Source organism: Rhipicephalus microplus, chromosome 9 (genome assembly GCF_043290135.1).
Source record: "Rhipicephalus microplus isolate Deutch F79 chromosome 9, USDA_Rmic, whole genome shotgun sequence".
NCBI lineage: Eukaryota > Metazoa > Arthropoda > Arachnida > Ixodida > Ixodidae > Rhipicephalus > Rhipicephalus microplus.
The window spans coordinates 109298574-109315085 of NC_134708.1; the positions used below are offsets into that span (position 1 = coordinate 109298574).

Genomic DNA, 16512 nt, shown 5'->3' on the forward strand with positions numbered 1-16512 from the left:
ATTTCTCAGACCGTGTTGACCATAGGTTCAAGATAAGAATAATCGCATGCAAGACTGACGTGTTTCAAAATGATTTTTACAAAAAAAAATGACAAGATGAAACCAGCTGCCTTCTAGCATTGCCTCTACACTCCCAAATATTTGTTTTATTTCATGTTAGACTTGTTCCGATTTATATGTTAGAACATGTTTCGATTTATATATGAATTTCTCTTGCAGATTGTGATTCTGGTGACTTTGATTATTTGTTTGGCTGACTATGTATTTTTTGTATTCTACTTTTCGTAAATGCTCCCCCAATGTAATGCCAATTGGTGCTGTGGGTAATGAAATAAATAGATAAATAAAAAAGTGTCGATAAGTAAGCAATATATTTAAGCACAAAGAATGTATCTCTTCAGGAAAAGTGGACTAACAGTGACATGTGCCCACCACAAACTTTAAATATGATGCCAAGTTACATTCTAGCAAATAGTTGTTGAGAATAACTTGAGATATAATGAGGATAACTTAATTGGGTATGTACTGCCTTTATTTTGGAGATTATAGTGACTGCATGCAGACCTTTCAACAAACAGGTATATTTTTAGCTGAAGAATGATTTGAGCAGCTACATTTTTTGCCGGTGACACAGGCTGAACTAATATAGATGAATCATTTGAATGGCTTTATATAAAAGTATCCATATAAGGCCATATATGAAAGCATCCATATAAGACCTTATATGGATGCTTCTATATATAGCCATATATGACCATATACAGCAACACCCATATATGGGGATATAAGGCCCATATATGGCTATATCAGGATTTGGACATATCAGGTTATATACGGCCCATATATGGGGATTCCATATATGGGCCAGATATGCCCAATGCCTGATGTAGCCATATATGGGGATTTTTATATAAGTCCATATATAGGATTTTTGTAAGGGACGTGTGACTCTCTAATGTGCACCTAATTCAAAGTTGGTGGTTGTTAATACATTTAGCCTCACCTGACCTGCAGCCGCCATTTTCAGAAACTACACCCACGTCCTCGACCAGTTTAGAACATTAGTCGCTAAGCTACGACGTCGGGTCTGATGGCGAATAGAAAAAAAAACGGTGGCTTACCCCTTTAGCAGCATAGCGATGCAGTATTTGTGGTCTCCGAAAGAGAGATATACCCTAGTCAATGGTTGCGCATTGAATTTTGGTAAATATGGTGGGGTGACTGATGTGAGTGTGATATTATTGTTCCTTTTATTGCCAAAAGCTAATTGGCATATTTTGCGGTTTACATTATTTAAACTTGCATTTTCAACAATATTTTATAATGCCAATAACTATAGTGTTGGGGATGCGCAAGGTTTTTTTTTTCTTACTAGAAGTCTTCTGGCAAGAACTGCCAACATTAGGTAAAATAGCAAATACCGGGAATATGGCGATATCATTCTTGCCTTTTACGAGCAGCCTAACCTAGAAAACACTTTTCTCAAGTGTGCACTTCGCTCTCTCTTCTTTAGGGTTCACCGACAGTTATGCTAGGTTGACAATGGCGCAAGTTACTAAATTTAAGAACCGTTAACGTACTCCTCCGGCTTCGAGTATGTAGCAGGTGGTGGTGTTCAATCCTCGGCAGGTGGCCCAAGGAAGCGGGTCCTGGATGCTTCCCAGTAGGTACAGTATCGCGTGGGACATTGTCAGTGCGCTGCTCACCGTGCCCGCCACGTAGAAGTAGGCCGCCGTGTAGCTTAGACCTGCGAACCACGAGCACAGATGCTTGCTGCAGATTGCACGATATGCCTAGGCGCTTGGCTCGAAATACACGAAACATTATAGCAGTGCGAGCCTTCTTAGAAAGAAAGATACGAAAATTCCAGGACAAAGCCTTAGCTTCAGCAACAGCAGTCGTAACTGCGAGTTGTCAACTACGAAGAAAACGTCCAAAGGGATATTTGCACGCTGGAGAAAAATTGCAGCGACGATGACGAACGTGATAAAGAATATCCGCACCACATAGTGGCACTTAAGAACCGATGACAGCAACATGAAACAAGGAAAACGGTGAGCCGATTACGGGGTGATAATAACGATAAGACAAACTACAATATCACTACAGCAGCAATGGTGTACCATGCCGCTGACAGGACGACGGGTGAATTACGGCATAGCGAGTCATGTTGGACAAGAATGTGCCAGCTTTTCTGTCTTCCTGTGCTGTCCTTAGTCGTTTTTGGTATGGGCCGAGACAACAGGCAGTTCGGCAGCGGTGCACATTGCACACGTAACTAAAAGATATCTGTCTTTCCAGACTTTGAAAGTTTCAAGCTGCGAGACGTGGACCAAGGGATAATTTTTCCAAGATACTTCCAGCCGGCGGACCCTCTATCTTCGGGCGGGTTTGATCGGCTACACCCCCGGTGATAACAAGGCGATCGGCATCGTCCGCTTGGTGGCGGTGGACACTACGGCTGGCTTCAAAAAGCGCCCCCGGACCTACCGGCGTTTGCAGTTCGGCAGCGGTGCACATTGCACACGTAACTAAAAGATATCTGTCTTTCCAGACTTTGAAAGTTTCAAGCTGCGAGACGTGGACCAAGGGATAATTTTTCCAAGATACTTCCAGCCGGCGGACCCTCTATCTTCGGGCGGGTTTGATCGGCTACACCCCCGGTGATAACAAGGCGATCGGCATCGTCCGCTTGGTGGCGGTGGACACTACGGCTGGCTTCAAAAAGCGCCCCCGGACCTACCGGCGTTTGCAGTTCGGCAGCGGTGCACATTGCACACGTAACTAAAAGATATCTGTCTTTCCAGGTGAGGCTTGCTGTTTTTCTGTTTGTGTTGCCAAACGTGAAACGTGTGCACTGCTGCCGAGCGAAAACTGCCCTGCCCAGACTTTGGATCTGTTTGTTTATTGTGAATAGTGTACGTTTTTAGATATAATGACTAAAAAGCAGGTTGACGATCTGCGGAGTGAATTAGCCGCTGAGTTACATGAAATTAAGGATACATTGAATGAACTTAAAGGACTGAGGCCTGATATTCAGGAACTCAAGCTTATAAGAGAGGATTTGCAAAAAATTCTGCTTGAAAACAAGGAACTGAAGTCACAAAATGCAAAGCTGACGCGCAGGCTGGAGGAGCTAGAGCAATACCAGCGATCAAACAATCTAGAAATCAAGGGCATACCTCTTGACAGTGAACCAATATCAGTGGTAACAAAAATCGGCGAACTGATAAAAGAGGACATTGGAAAGCATGACATAGACGTCTGCCACAGAGTTCCTACTGCTAGGCATGACCAGTCCAACATTATTGTTCGTTTTGTCCGCCGAGACAAAAGGAATGCAATTCTTGCTAAATCAAAGAAGACGAGACTAGACACAAAAATGCTTGGATTCGACAAGCAGAATCCAGTGTTCATCAATGAGCATTTGACGAAAGAAGCTAAGCAGCTGCTCGGAGCTGCCATCAGAAAGAAAAGAGCTGTTAACTGGAAATTTGTGTGGACAGCTGGCGGAAAGATTTTCGCACGGCGAAATGAAACCGCACCTGTGCTTCGCCTAATCTGTTTGGATGATGTTGATAAAATGGTCGAGTGAATGCCACAGTCTAGCTGAACACAATTTTGTGCACTAATTACTGACATACATGGCTAATTCCGGTATCAACTGCTGTACTTATCACGATTATGACTCGTTTAATATTTCTGTTTCTAAGTTAAATCCAAATAAGTTCATGGCAGCCTTGCATTTAAACCTACGAAGTATTAGAGACAAAGGAGATGACCTGCGAGAATTTCTTGAAAATATGGACATTAGCTTCAATGTGTTGATGTTTACTGAGACATGGCTAACGCAAAGTGAAAAGCCGCCTCAATTAGAAGGGTACACATACCAAGGCATCACACGTACTAATGGGCGTGGTGGCGGCGTGGCTATGTATCTTAGAGAACATCTGCAATACGAAGTGATTTCAAGTTTCACCACTACTAACGAACATATAGAATGTCTTACGGTATGTTTGAAATCTTTTTATGTATGTGTCATATATCGGCCCCCAAACGGAAATAAGACGCCATTCTTTGAATTCACTGATGAACTATTAAACTATCTAACTAACACTGGTTCAAAGTTTCTGATAATGGGTGACTTGAATATCAACATGCTGGGAAATGACACTAGTGCGCGTGAACTTAAGCGAACTCTATATGCTTATGGCTGTGAAAATTTTATCAATCTAGCCACTCGTATTACAGCGGATAGCGCGACGTTGCTAGATGTCGCCATTACAAATGCACCTGGCACAAGTAGCTATGCTGGCCTCTTATCAGTGGACATAAGTGATCATTTGCCAATATTTTGTTTCTTGCCAATGACAAATGATAAAAGCATAAAAATGGGCGTGTGCACATATCGGAATATAAACCCAAATTCTTTAGCTCATTTCCGCTCTCTGATCCAAAAGACAAACTGGGAACCGATTTTCCAGCAAAGTGATGTAAATAAAGCATATAACAATTTCTATGCCAGTTTCATGTCATGCTACGAGCTAGCCTTTCCTATTAAGACAACTAAGCGTACCCGGAAGAAAAAGATTAGAAAGCCATGGATTACGCGGGCACTTTTAAATAAGATTGCCGCTAAAAATAACATGTATCATTCTTTCGTTAAGACGCGTGACCCACAAAAGTTTGCTGAGTTCAAAAAATATCGAAATAAGCTCAATGCAGAACTTAGATATGCTAAAATCTGTTATTATGAGAATTTGTTCTCCCAAGTAGCAAATGACAAAAAGAAGTTCTGGCAGGCGGTTAACAATCTTACTCAAAGAAAGAATGACGCAGCGCCAATAGTTGTAACTACAAATCAAGGCATCCTAAATGATGACGAAGCCGCTAATATGTTAAACCACCAATTCATTCGTAGTGGAGAGTACAGTTCGACTGTGCGCTATGAACATCCAAGTGTAGATGCATATAAAAAAAAACCAGTTCAAGTAATTCTATTGTACTGGCACCAGCTACGGAGCACGAACTGTCAAACATCATGCGTAACCTAAAAAACAATGCAGCTGCAGGCTACGACGATATCAAACCAGCTGCCGTGAAATATGTAATGGATATAATTTGCAGTCCTTTAACCCACGTCATTAACTGCATGCTCGAACAGGGTGTGTTCCCAGAAGCACTCAAGCTGGCTAGAGTGTGCCCGGTGCACAAAGGTGGCACAGACTACACTTTTAATAATTACCGCCCTATATCGGTATTACCAGTCATGTCAAAGATTTTTGAGACAGTCATAAACGTTCGCGTTGATGGTTTTGTTCAAAAGTACTCTATTATGTCTGACGTGCAATATGGGTTTCGAAAAAAAAGATCCTGTGAAGAAGCATTACTTTCTATAAAACATGAAATAATAAATAACATTGAACAAAGATTATACACCATTGGTCTTTTTCTAGATTTAAGAAAAGCTTTTGATTCTGTGAGCCACGCCATTTTGTTGACTAAGATATATGATTGTGGGATAAGAGGGATAGCACATGACTTGATTCGAAGTTATCTACAAAACAGGTATCAGTATGTATCTATTAACAATTCCAAATCTACGAAATTAAAGATACTACAAGGCGTCCCGCAGGGATCTATACTTGGACCGTTGTTGTTTAACTTGTACATAAACGATCTTGCTTATATACCATATTCCCAAAGTGTAATTATGTATGCTGATGATACAAATGTATTTTTTGCTGGAAAGTCGCTGCAAATGCTACAAATTTCAATAAATAATTACTTAAAACTACTTATGTCGTGGTTGCACAGCAACCAATTGCAACTCAATGTCAATAAAACAAAATACATTATTTTTGCCCCTATTAACAAGCCGATCAATTTTAAGCTAGCAATACTGTTTCAAAATGTGCAAATAGAACAGGTAGAGGCTCATAAATTCCTGGGCATATGGTTCAGAGGCGATATGTCCTGGACGACACATGTGGAAAAATTGTCCGCTGAACTGAGTAAAATCACGGGATGCTTTAATAAAATCCGGGATCTGATACCGCTCTGGCTTAAAAAAGCATTATATTACTCCATGTTCTACTCTCGCCTTACATATTGCATGCTAGTCTGGGGTACAACATACTCAAAGAATTATCAGAAATTGATAATATTGCAAAAGAGAGTCCTTAGATGCTTTGAAAACTACACAGGTAGGCTTCGAGATTTGCGAACGCATGATTTGTTTATTAAACACAATTTGCTAAAAGCTAACCAAATGTACTATTATAGAATATTTCAGCATATAAAAAAGAACAAGCTCTACACAGCTAAATCACCCCAATCAAAATGTCGTTATTCTCTACGCAATGAAACTAGGGTAATACCGAAGTTCCGAACAGCTTATGGCCGGCAGCATATAGGCTACCAGGTTCCGCATTTAATAAATCACCTAAGCCCCCTTGATTTTAATACTATGTCGAAAAAATCTATGAAACTGTATATTATAAATCATCAATTGGAATATGTATGATGCGTATCTTTTTTTTCGTGTCATACTGTTATGTTTTTTGTTTTTTTTTCACAAATGAATAATGCCATTCACACTCGTTGCCTATGTTATATTTTACTGAAGCCAGTATATTTTATTCTGTATAATAATAATCTTATGTATTTTGCGACTGTTTATTGTGCATATTTCTTTGGTATTCCGGGCTGCTTATCCGGATTGATTTGATTTAACCTACATGTTATCTTTTTATCATGTATTATTCATCAGATGGTCTGTATACTGCTTATATGATCTTTAATTTCATATGAATTTCTGTGATGAATTTTGTATTGCCATATGTACCGCTGATGCTGAGTGCCAACAGGAGTGGGAGCCCTTTGTCAGGCCTTTGTAGCCTTTTGCTCCTGCTCCTTGTTTCTGTAATGGAAGCAAATAAACTTCAAACTTCAAACTTCAAACTTCAAACATATCTATCTAACAAAAGCCTCAGGGCTCAAGTGGCATTTCGTTTCGTGACTTTGCAGCTAGGCGAAGAATGTAGGCGGATTTTCGTGCCGGTAGAGGGCACGAAAATGGTTTCACTCGCTGCGAATCAGGACAGCACACTGAGATGAGAATCCTCTGCTAAATCTCACTATGAGCAATGAAGTTCAGTGCTAAGCCTGCTAAGTATGCAAGCCCCGGGCACCCACTTGGCTGACTGAATGAGTAAAGAAGATAGCGCCGCTATTGCCAGGGCGCGCACTAGGCTAGGTGGAGGAAGAGAACGACGAGGTCAGCTAAAGAACAGCCGGCCTGCTGAGAAGGCGTTGTCTCTTTGTCTCAGTCATTACACAATTCCAATATCTAGCACAGAAAATAAAATAAAAATGGCGAAGCTTGCATAATACTACTTGAAGATTATTTTTGGTCACGAAACATAGAGGTCACACTGTGGAGAAGCTACATATGGTACGGAAAGCTGGCGCGCCACGGCACCGCCGTTTCTTAGGGGGAAGTTCCACCATCACCGAAAGGCCACCCTCCTCCAGGTTGGTTTGGGACGGACCACAGACGCGACCAGCACAAGCTGAATGTTTGAACAAGAACTCTATATCTGCGATTGCTTTTTGTATAAGAACCGTGTTGAAGTATTGCAGTTGAAGTGAAATGTTCGTTTACGAGGCCGTTTGGGTGCTGCGTAGCAAGGTGCTGTTTCGATTACAAGGACATTACACAAAGAGTATCGCTGTTTTGCATGCCAAGTGTTCGTGGGCTATTAGACGGCCGAAAGTGATTCCTGACGTGAAAAAAAGAGGAGAACCTCAGCATAGATTCAAAGCAAGTGCGTGTGCATGCGAACTAAGCCCTTTGAACCACCGAACATCATTCATGCAGACGATTTCACGATATACGGCGATGCCGTATGAATGCCGAGAGAGAGTCGTGCCTCACTCCTAACCCCATTACTCGTGTGTTCCAGGGCTTGCCACTTCACTTTACGAATAGGTTGCGCCGATCACGCACAGTTTGTACGTCACTAAAACCACTCAAATGGCCTCGAGAACCTTTGTGTGCAAGAGGGTTTGAAGCCGCAACAAACGGTCTTTTAGCTACTTAAAATTTTTTTTCGTCAGCACCCTTTTATGATGTCTTGTGAGATGTACACTACCCCAGTGCTAAGTGAAGACGAAAATGACCCATTACTTCTGATAAGCACTTGCATGAATTCATTGATTCAAATAAAGATTGCGATTACAACCTCATTAAGCGTCTTTGTTCGTGAAGGAAGTACGGCACAGAATGCAAATGTGTGCTAATCCTCATCACCCTACCTGAAAGAGATACAGATAAAGAAGTGCAATGTTTATTCAGGGGGACTTATTCGTCTACGGGGGTCTCATCGGGCATATAAAAAATAAAAACTGCGTTAAGAAACTGTGTCGCACAACTGAACTGATGCACACGAAAACCAGCAAAGCTATTGAGGCGTGAAAATGACAAGAGTTCCCATCAGGCAAGTGTTTTATCAATGGTAAAGATCTGCTGATGTATCTGCCCGAAATAGATGACTGGCAAATTCAAGTTCACATCCTGGAACATTTTGCGTTACAAAAAATAAGGCCGTAACACTGCTGCATCAAAATGCGTGCAATCGGAAACACGGGAAATAACAGTACACGACTTTAAGGTTATGCGGTCATGCATTTACTGGTAAAGCCATTGATGTGCCATTCTCTCCACAGCGCATCACCATGCCTCAAAGCCCTTTTTCTCAATTTGAGACCTGTTGTTGGGCCAAATAAAAACAACATTTCGCAGTAACTCAAGGTTTACGTGTGTCGTCTACCAGCACACTAAGCCGCCAGCGGAATCTGTGTACGTTTATATTCTGTGTGCGTGTTTTATTCAGTAATAAAATATTCTGAATAGTTCAAAATTTAGTTTGAATAGTGGCTACGACATTATATACTGTAAACATTGATTAAAACAAAATACTATAACCATTGATTGAAATGGCAGGGATATGCGCCATGACGTACAAGAAAAGAAGAAAAAAAATACCTGCGAACGCGGGGGCGCACTCGAGCATCCCTCGGTTTCCGGCGTGCGTGAACTGTCCCAGGATGGCCTCCATGTGAAGCAGGGGGACAGCCAGCAGGCTCATCACGGTCGCGTACATCACCAGGAACGAACCTAAGCGGGAGGTGCACGTTTGGAGTGCCGTTCGGCTCAATATACGACTCGCATCAACAGGACACCTCCGTGCACCAATACCATAAGCAAAGTTGCATTGCGTAGACGCAATATTTATCGGTGTTTCAAGTTTCGAAAGCAGATCATGATCAAGGACGGCGTTGTGGAGGGCTCCAGAACTTTGACTATGTGGCGCTCAGTAACGTAAACCTAAACCTAAATACACGGGCCCTAGTATTCCGCCAACATCGAAATGTGGCCGCTGTCAGCGGAATTTGATCCCACTTTCTTCGAGTATGCATCTTGAATATGAGCGTGAAAGGACACTGCATGGCACCAATGCGCCAGTGTGTTTTTACTTTCTTCCGTTCATCCTTGTCATCTTGCGCTCCCATACAAGAAGCATGAATGACTACTAATGCCGAATTGTTATCCTCCCGAATGCAGTCGAGCACCACGGCTACTCAAACCCTATGGCGGGCTGCATTTTGAAGACATAGATGTGCACACTGAAACGTCACCTTAAATGCTGGTGCACTTCTAAATTATAAGTTCAAGCGTAACTAATAATGAATGCGCAATGAAGAAAGGTCGAGATAAGGTGCGTGTCCACTGTACAATCCGAGATATGATTTTTTTTGCTAACAGCATTGCGCCCCTGCGCCAAGACTATCCTCACGCTTATTAAAATAAGCGTGAGTATACTCACGAGCACGCCAACTGTCATTCGCATGCTCATTGTCCTTACCTCTACCGCGCCTGTAGATGGCGTATGGGAACCAGTTGAGGTTCGTCAGCCCCGCCGTGCACAGGTAGGCCGTGGCATAGAAGTGCAGGCGGCTGCGCCAGTAGTACGGTGGTCTGGTCGCCCGCTTGCTGTCCGTGGACATTGGGGTTCAGGTTACGCGGATTTCCAAGCTGCGAAAATGGGTGCGCCGAAGGAATTCTCGTGGACTGCCGCAGATCAAGAGTGTGTGCTCTTCTTTCCTTTCTTCTTCTTCTGTCATTTGTGGCAGATGATGATGATGATGATGGTGAGACCTCTACTATGGCTCATACTCACTCACAGACATTGGTCATCAATTGATTATAGCAACTTGTGAGATCATTTCAGTATTGAATATCGATGACCAAAAGGAAAACAAAGCACGTCAAACGAAAAGAGCCCTACAATGATTCTCAGTCCATCAGTTCAGTAATATAGTGGTTATCTCGAAGGAAAATAAGAATGAGCTAGGGAAAAAAAGCTTTTTAAAATGAAATTATTCCTGCAATATTGATGCTTAAACTTGTAGGAACCTATTGTCTCAGTCGTTTTGTTTTGTGAAGTCACCTTCGAGTTTTTTGAATAACACGCTAAAAGATTACACAGTTCATGCAGAAACAAAGAACATGTTAGCCACGGACGCTTCTGTGAATAACAAAGAGGCAGCAGTAAGAATTGCCTCTGAGTACCACAGGTGGCAATTCTGAGTAAGACTGCCAGACTTCACTCCGGTTTTCGTAGCTGAGCTGTTAGCAATTATTACGGCGCTTCGAAAACTGCCTTCAAACGAAGTTAGTGCAATCATCAATACAGATGCCCTTTCAATTTGTAGAGCTCTCACAGCTTGAGAACAATAAAGAGCCTCACTGACATTGCGCACATTAGTTGCACCTTAACTGAAACGCCTGAAGTTAGTATGGGTTCCAGGCCACTGTTGCATACAGTTGAATGAAATGGTCGATTCATTTGCCCGAGCTCCGTTTGATGGTCCTCTGATCTAGGTACTCAAAGAAATAGAATACATAATATCGATCAGGTATAAAAAATTAGCTATTTATACAGATCTGATTGAAAATAATACTAAACAGACAGACTATCAGCACCTGAGATATATCTAGAAACATCAGTGGAGTCAATCTAGAAAGTGAAAAGCTATTTTAACCAAGTGTCGATCCCGTGTCCCCCAATTTAAGTTTTATTAACATAGAGCTGCTCTGTCGATATCTCCCCTGTGCCATTTCTGCGTAAACTCAGAAATAATTGAACATTACTTTATATCATGTTGGAGCTATTCATAATTTAAGAAAATACTTCTAGTTATTTCGCTTTGAACTGTAGATTTAAATTTCACTGTGGATAATATTCTCAGTTTCGGAACTTCCAGCTTGGGACAGTGTTACAGAAAAGTATTCATACAGTATGCAGTTTTATTCCATAATCAAAACGCATGTCTATATAACACCTGCTTGAATATATTCTTGATGAATTCTTGTGATATAATCGGTAATGGGAATGAATGTGGGCAATACATTCGGTTTATATTGGGTGAGGTACGCTCAACTGTCTGGTCTACTCAATAATTCAGTCTTCCGATACAGTATTAGTTTTCTTATTCTTTGACTGATACTTCGTTATTTTATTATTGTAATACTTTGAAAGAATATTTGCTACTTTTTATTTTTGGTTCAGCATTAGGCTCACAATCAGTGCATCAAATAGAGGCTACTACAAGCTTTCATGGCGAATCCCTCCGAGTGGGTATGTGCTAGGGCTTACAGGCAAAAAAACAAAGAAACAAAAAAGGAAAGCAAGAAAGAAACAAACAAACAAAGGGATGCACACACACACACACACACACACATACACAAGGCTAGCGTAAGAACCTCTTTAAGGTATCTGATTTGTTTGAACGTTTGAGTGACGTAGAGGAAGACGAAGAAGTCTGTTTTTAATAGGAGCTACTTCTGCTAACTCCGGCGTATTTCAGTGGTATTTCAAGTATGTTGATCGGCTTTCGCTGCTCCCTTGGAAAGGATGGTTGTAGACCACCCAGGGCGCCTGCCGGCACCAGCGGCGTCAGCGGCGGCCGCCTCCAGGAAGCGGATGGGACAAGCGAGTGACAGCGACAGTGAAGATACTCATGCTTACTATCTCAGCAGTTATGACTTTTCAGATGACGGTTTCCAACCTGTGCTGAGCCGCAAAGCGAAGGGGGGAAACATTAGGACATCCTCATCTTCAACTATTCAAACTGTAAGTGAAGCGCCAAAATCGAACACTTATACCATCCTGTTTCTACCTGCACTTCCTACCGTCAGCATGAAACGCCTCAACAGACAGTCTGTGTCAAGGTCTCTGGAAGCGCTCGTGCCAAATGAGATCACGGACATAAGAGTGAATGCCAGAAAGAATATACTGGCTGTTGACGTTTTGCACGCAAGTGCGTTGGGCGTTCTGCGCAGTGTAACTGACTTGGACGGCAATCAGGTGCGCTCTCATGTTCCCTTGGGATGTGATGTAGTAACCGGCGTGATCTACGACATAGATGTGGCTATTTCCAGTAATGACTTACAATTTCTTGTCAAGTCAACAACTGATGCGCCAATTGTTGATGTCACCCGGCTAGACAAGTTTCGCTGTGTGAAGATTGCGTTTAAGAGCACATCCCTCTCCTCTCATGTGAAGGTGGGGTACTTCAGACATGCTGTGCGACCTTTCATTCTGAAGCCTCTCCAGTGCCGTAAATGCATGAAACTTGGACATGTGAGCAGCGTCTGCGCGAGTTCGGCGGTATGCCACCGCTGCGCCGAGCCCCATGCAGCGGATAAGTGCGTCGCTACTGTCAAAAAATGCTCTAACTGCAATGAATCCCATGAAGCCACATCGAAGGACTGCCTGTGGATTCTGAAGGAAATAGCCATCTTGAAGGAGATGGTGCGTGATCACTCATCTCATCGAGAAGCCGCAGCTAAAGTCAGAAGACGTTCACGTCGATGTCGGTCTTCAAGGACGCCCGCTACCTCCTCGACGCGTTTGCCAGATCCCTCATCAGTACCACTTTTTTACCTCTAAGGCCACATGCTGTGGGAAAGGCTGTAAAGGACAAAGACAGTGAGCATACCCTAACTGCGACAGAGTGGCCTGCACTTCAAAAGAAAGCAGCATAAAGCGAACCAAAGAAGTTCCATGACGGCCAGCCCGCGATCCCGGTTCGAGATCTTTTCAACCAAGACAGGCAAGTGACTGCAATCGTGCAATCATTAATTGCCACGATTCGCACGCTACTGAGCAGCATACGATCTTCGTCTGCTAAGAGTGCACTGCAAATACTGGATGCACTGAATCCAGTTCTTGCTAACGTCGTATAAGCAAAATGGCTCAACAAAATCTCATCTTGCGCACTGAAGTTAAAAGTGCGTCGATTTTTCAGTGGAACGCCAGAAACATGAAGTCCTGTATCTCGGACTTTCGCCAATTCGTTAGGGCCAATCAATTTCCTATACTTGTCACATGTGAACCAAACGTATCAAAGCCTTATAGATTGTCCGTTTATGGAGCTTTTTGTTCAGCCGCTTCCGAAGAACGAAGCAAAGTAATTGTTTACATTCGCACGGACTTGACTTATCTTTCGCACCCAATGAGTTCAAATGACGACACTCGGTACGTGTGTCTTCGTGTAAAGAAGAATGCATTTTCGTTCACGCTTATTGGCGGATATATATCTCCGTCATCGCGATTTCACTGCGACGGAATAAAAGACATCCTAATGAAGACCGCTGGGCCTTGGATCATCACCGGTGACTACAACGCCCATCACATGCTTTGGAGGAGCACTAGGATGAATGCCAGGGGCCGGAACATTGTTACATTCTCTTCCGACTACGACCTTTCTATCATGAACGATGGTACCCCAACTTATTTGCGGGGTCTCACGTATGGCAGTTGCCTTGACCTGACATTGGTGTCACGGTGCTTCTCTCACAAAGTTAAATGGTTTTGCGATATTGAGATTCATGGGAATGATCACATACCCACCTACGTGAAGATCGACGGTATCATAAAAAATTTCTCTTCCGGTGTTGTAATTGGCACTGACTGGTCGATGTTTACATCACGTGTTGAGGACGCTTGCCAAAAAGGCCTTGCCCACAGCCTGGAAAATACCATCGTGAAAGCTATGCAAGCGTCCAAATGTAAATTACCATTTTCGTCTAAAATAACACAGCTCGACATCGAACTGGAAAGATTACGAGCTATACGAAGGCGTGCTGAACGACGATACAGACGCAAAAGTTCAATATACGACCTGAGGGAAGCAAGACGGCTCCAGAAAAAAGATTTAACGACGCAGTTACAAGCTGGAGAGCGAATGCTGGAAAGCATTCTGCGAATCTCTAGACCCTCATTAACCGCTGTCATATGTCTGGAGAACAGTTCGTGGTCTTCGCTCCTCTCCGCAACAACAGCACCCTTTTAAAGCTTCGGCACTTCATCATGAAAAAACAGAACTCGAGGTGGCTGAAGAATTTTGCACGAGAGTTGCTGGGAATATTATGAACGAGAGCATCGACGCCGTGATCGTTCCTGAGACGCGATTACCAGAAATGGACATTCCATTCACCATGGAAGAACTGGAAGGTGCATTAGTCGCTTCTAAGCGCACGTAATCACCAGGTCCTGATGGTATTATTTATAGTGCGTCAAGACACCTTGGACAAAAAGCCAGAAGAGAACTTTTAACATGCTTCAACAACTCCTGGCTCAGCGGCACTGTTCCTCGAGAATAATAAATAAGTCGATTATTACCACTTCCGAAATCGAGAAAATCACCATTGGACTTGACAGCGTATCGCCTAACGCCCTCGCAAGCTGCCTCGGAAAAGTGATGGAAAGAATGGTTCTATTTTGTCTCGAGTGGTACTTGGAACGATACACCAAATGCCCTTCTTGCATGGCAGGCTTTTGTCGGGGCCACTCCTCCATCGACTGTGTCCTTGACTTATCGTCGTTTGTTCAGCAAAAAAGTCGCAAGCGCATATCAGTGGCACTCTTTCTTGACGTGAAATGTGCATATGATAATGTAGCTCACGATGCCATCCTCACTTCTCTCGCAGCAATTGAAATTGGTGGACGAATGTTTCAATGGATAAAAGATTATATAACTGGCAGGGGTTTCTTTGTGCAAACATATGAGGGTACAACTGCTGAACATTACACCTACTGCGGAGTACCTCAGGGATGTGTTTTAAGCCCCACATTGTTCAATGTTGCCCTCATTGGTCTGGTGAAGGTTCTGCCAAAGTCGGTGTGCCAATCCATATACGCCGATGATATTTGCCTCAGGAGTGCTGCAGTTACTCGCCCTCAGGTGCGTGCACGAATACAGTGGGCAGCAACCATCACAACAGCCTACCTTCAGAAACAAGGCCTAACTATATCAACTGTGAAGTGGGCGTTGATCGCGTTTACACGCAAACCAATGACGCCATACCCTGTTTACATCGATGGGCAGAGTGTCAAATATGCACGGACGCATAGTTTCTTGGGCATAATAATTGATAGAAGTCTTTCGTGGAGCCAGAATTGCGCGTACTTGAAGACGAGACTGCTATCTATTGTGCATATAATGAAATTCATGTGCGGGAAAGCATGGGGAACTACTGTGGCCTCCATGCTACAGCTGTACAGGGCCCTATTTCTTGGTCTATTGCGCTACAGCTTGCCGGTACTAACACTTGCAAATCCAATACTCATTCATTGGAGAGCGCATCGGGGTAGTCCTAGGGTATCTGCCTAGGACTGCCCCGATACGCTTCTACTTATGCCAAAATCATGCTTGCCAAAGATCATCCGGTCAGGACATATAGAGTTGTGGATTGCCTCAGAGAACACATTCGACATGCTAGCCGTGTCCCCAACCACCACTTGGCCCTACTACCCTCCGGAAGATCATGTGCTTCATTTTCAGACGTCATAGCCAAGCACCTGAACAGCATTCCATCAGGATATACACCAGCTACGAAAATGGCATGTCCTTTGTGGTGCCTCGACCAGCCGCAACTACGTCTAGAAATTCCGGGTATAAAACAAAAGCAATCACTCCAGAGTAGCATTGAAGCAAGCAACACTGCTATTATTACATGAGTTGTACTTGGACCGAACGCAGATATACACTGATGGGTCCGTCTTGTCCAGCAGCTCATCAGGTGCCGCTGTAATTCCGGTCAGCGTTGACAATGAAATTTAAGTTGTCACATATGACTATATCTATGGCATCAGAGCTTGCTGCTATAAGGGCTGCTTTACAATATTGCTACGGTATGAGCCGGGCTGTATATGTGCCGGGGAGCTAGAAGAGAAGGACGATGTTGTCTGGTGCGGCCTGAGGACTCCATCTTTACCGTGACTGCCGAACTTCATCCTCACACTGTAATTAAATCCACCTATCCTTTAATTCAACCGTAACAGTTTTGTGGGGGAGGCACTGGGCAATCAACCAAGCAACACGACGCTTCAAGTGCCTGATCTACGACAAAGCCGCCGCCTTGCTGGACTGCCCCCGTTA

General features: G+C 43.3%; 1 protein-coding gene across 1 annotated transcript in view; it reads right to left on the bottom strand.

The window, feature by feature from the left end:
* LOC119164647 (sodium- and chloride-dependent glycine transporter 1) overlaps nt 1-10071 on the bottom strand; it is an 87185-nt gene extending 77114 nt beyond the window's left edge. The window contains exons 1-3 of the mRNA XM_075874526.1: nt 9930-10071; nt 9050-9181; nt 1707-1747 (exon numbers count right to left, since the gene is read on the bottom strand). Of these exons, the coding sequence (XP_075730641.1) occupies nt 1707-1747; nt 9050-9181; nt 9930-10071 (315 nt within the window). The remainder of the gene's footprint in view (nt 1-1706; nt 1748-9049; nt 9182-9929) is intronic.
* Nucleotides 10072-16512: the final 6441 nt, after the last annotated feature.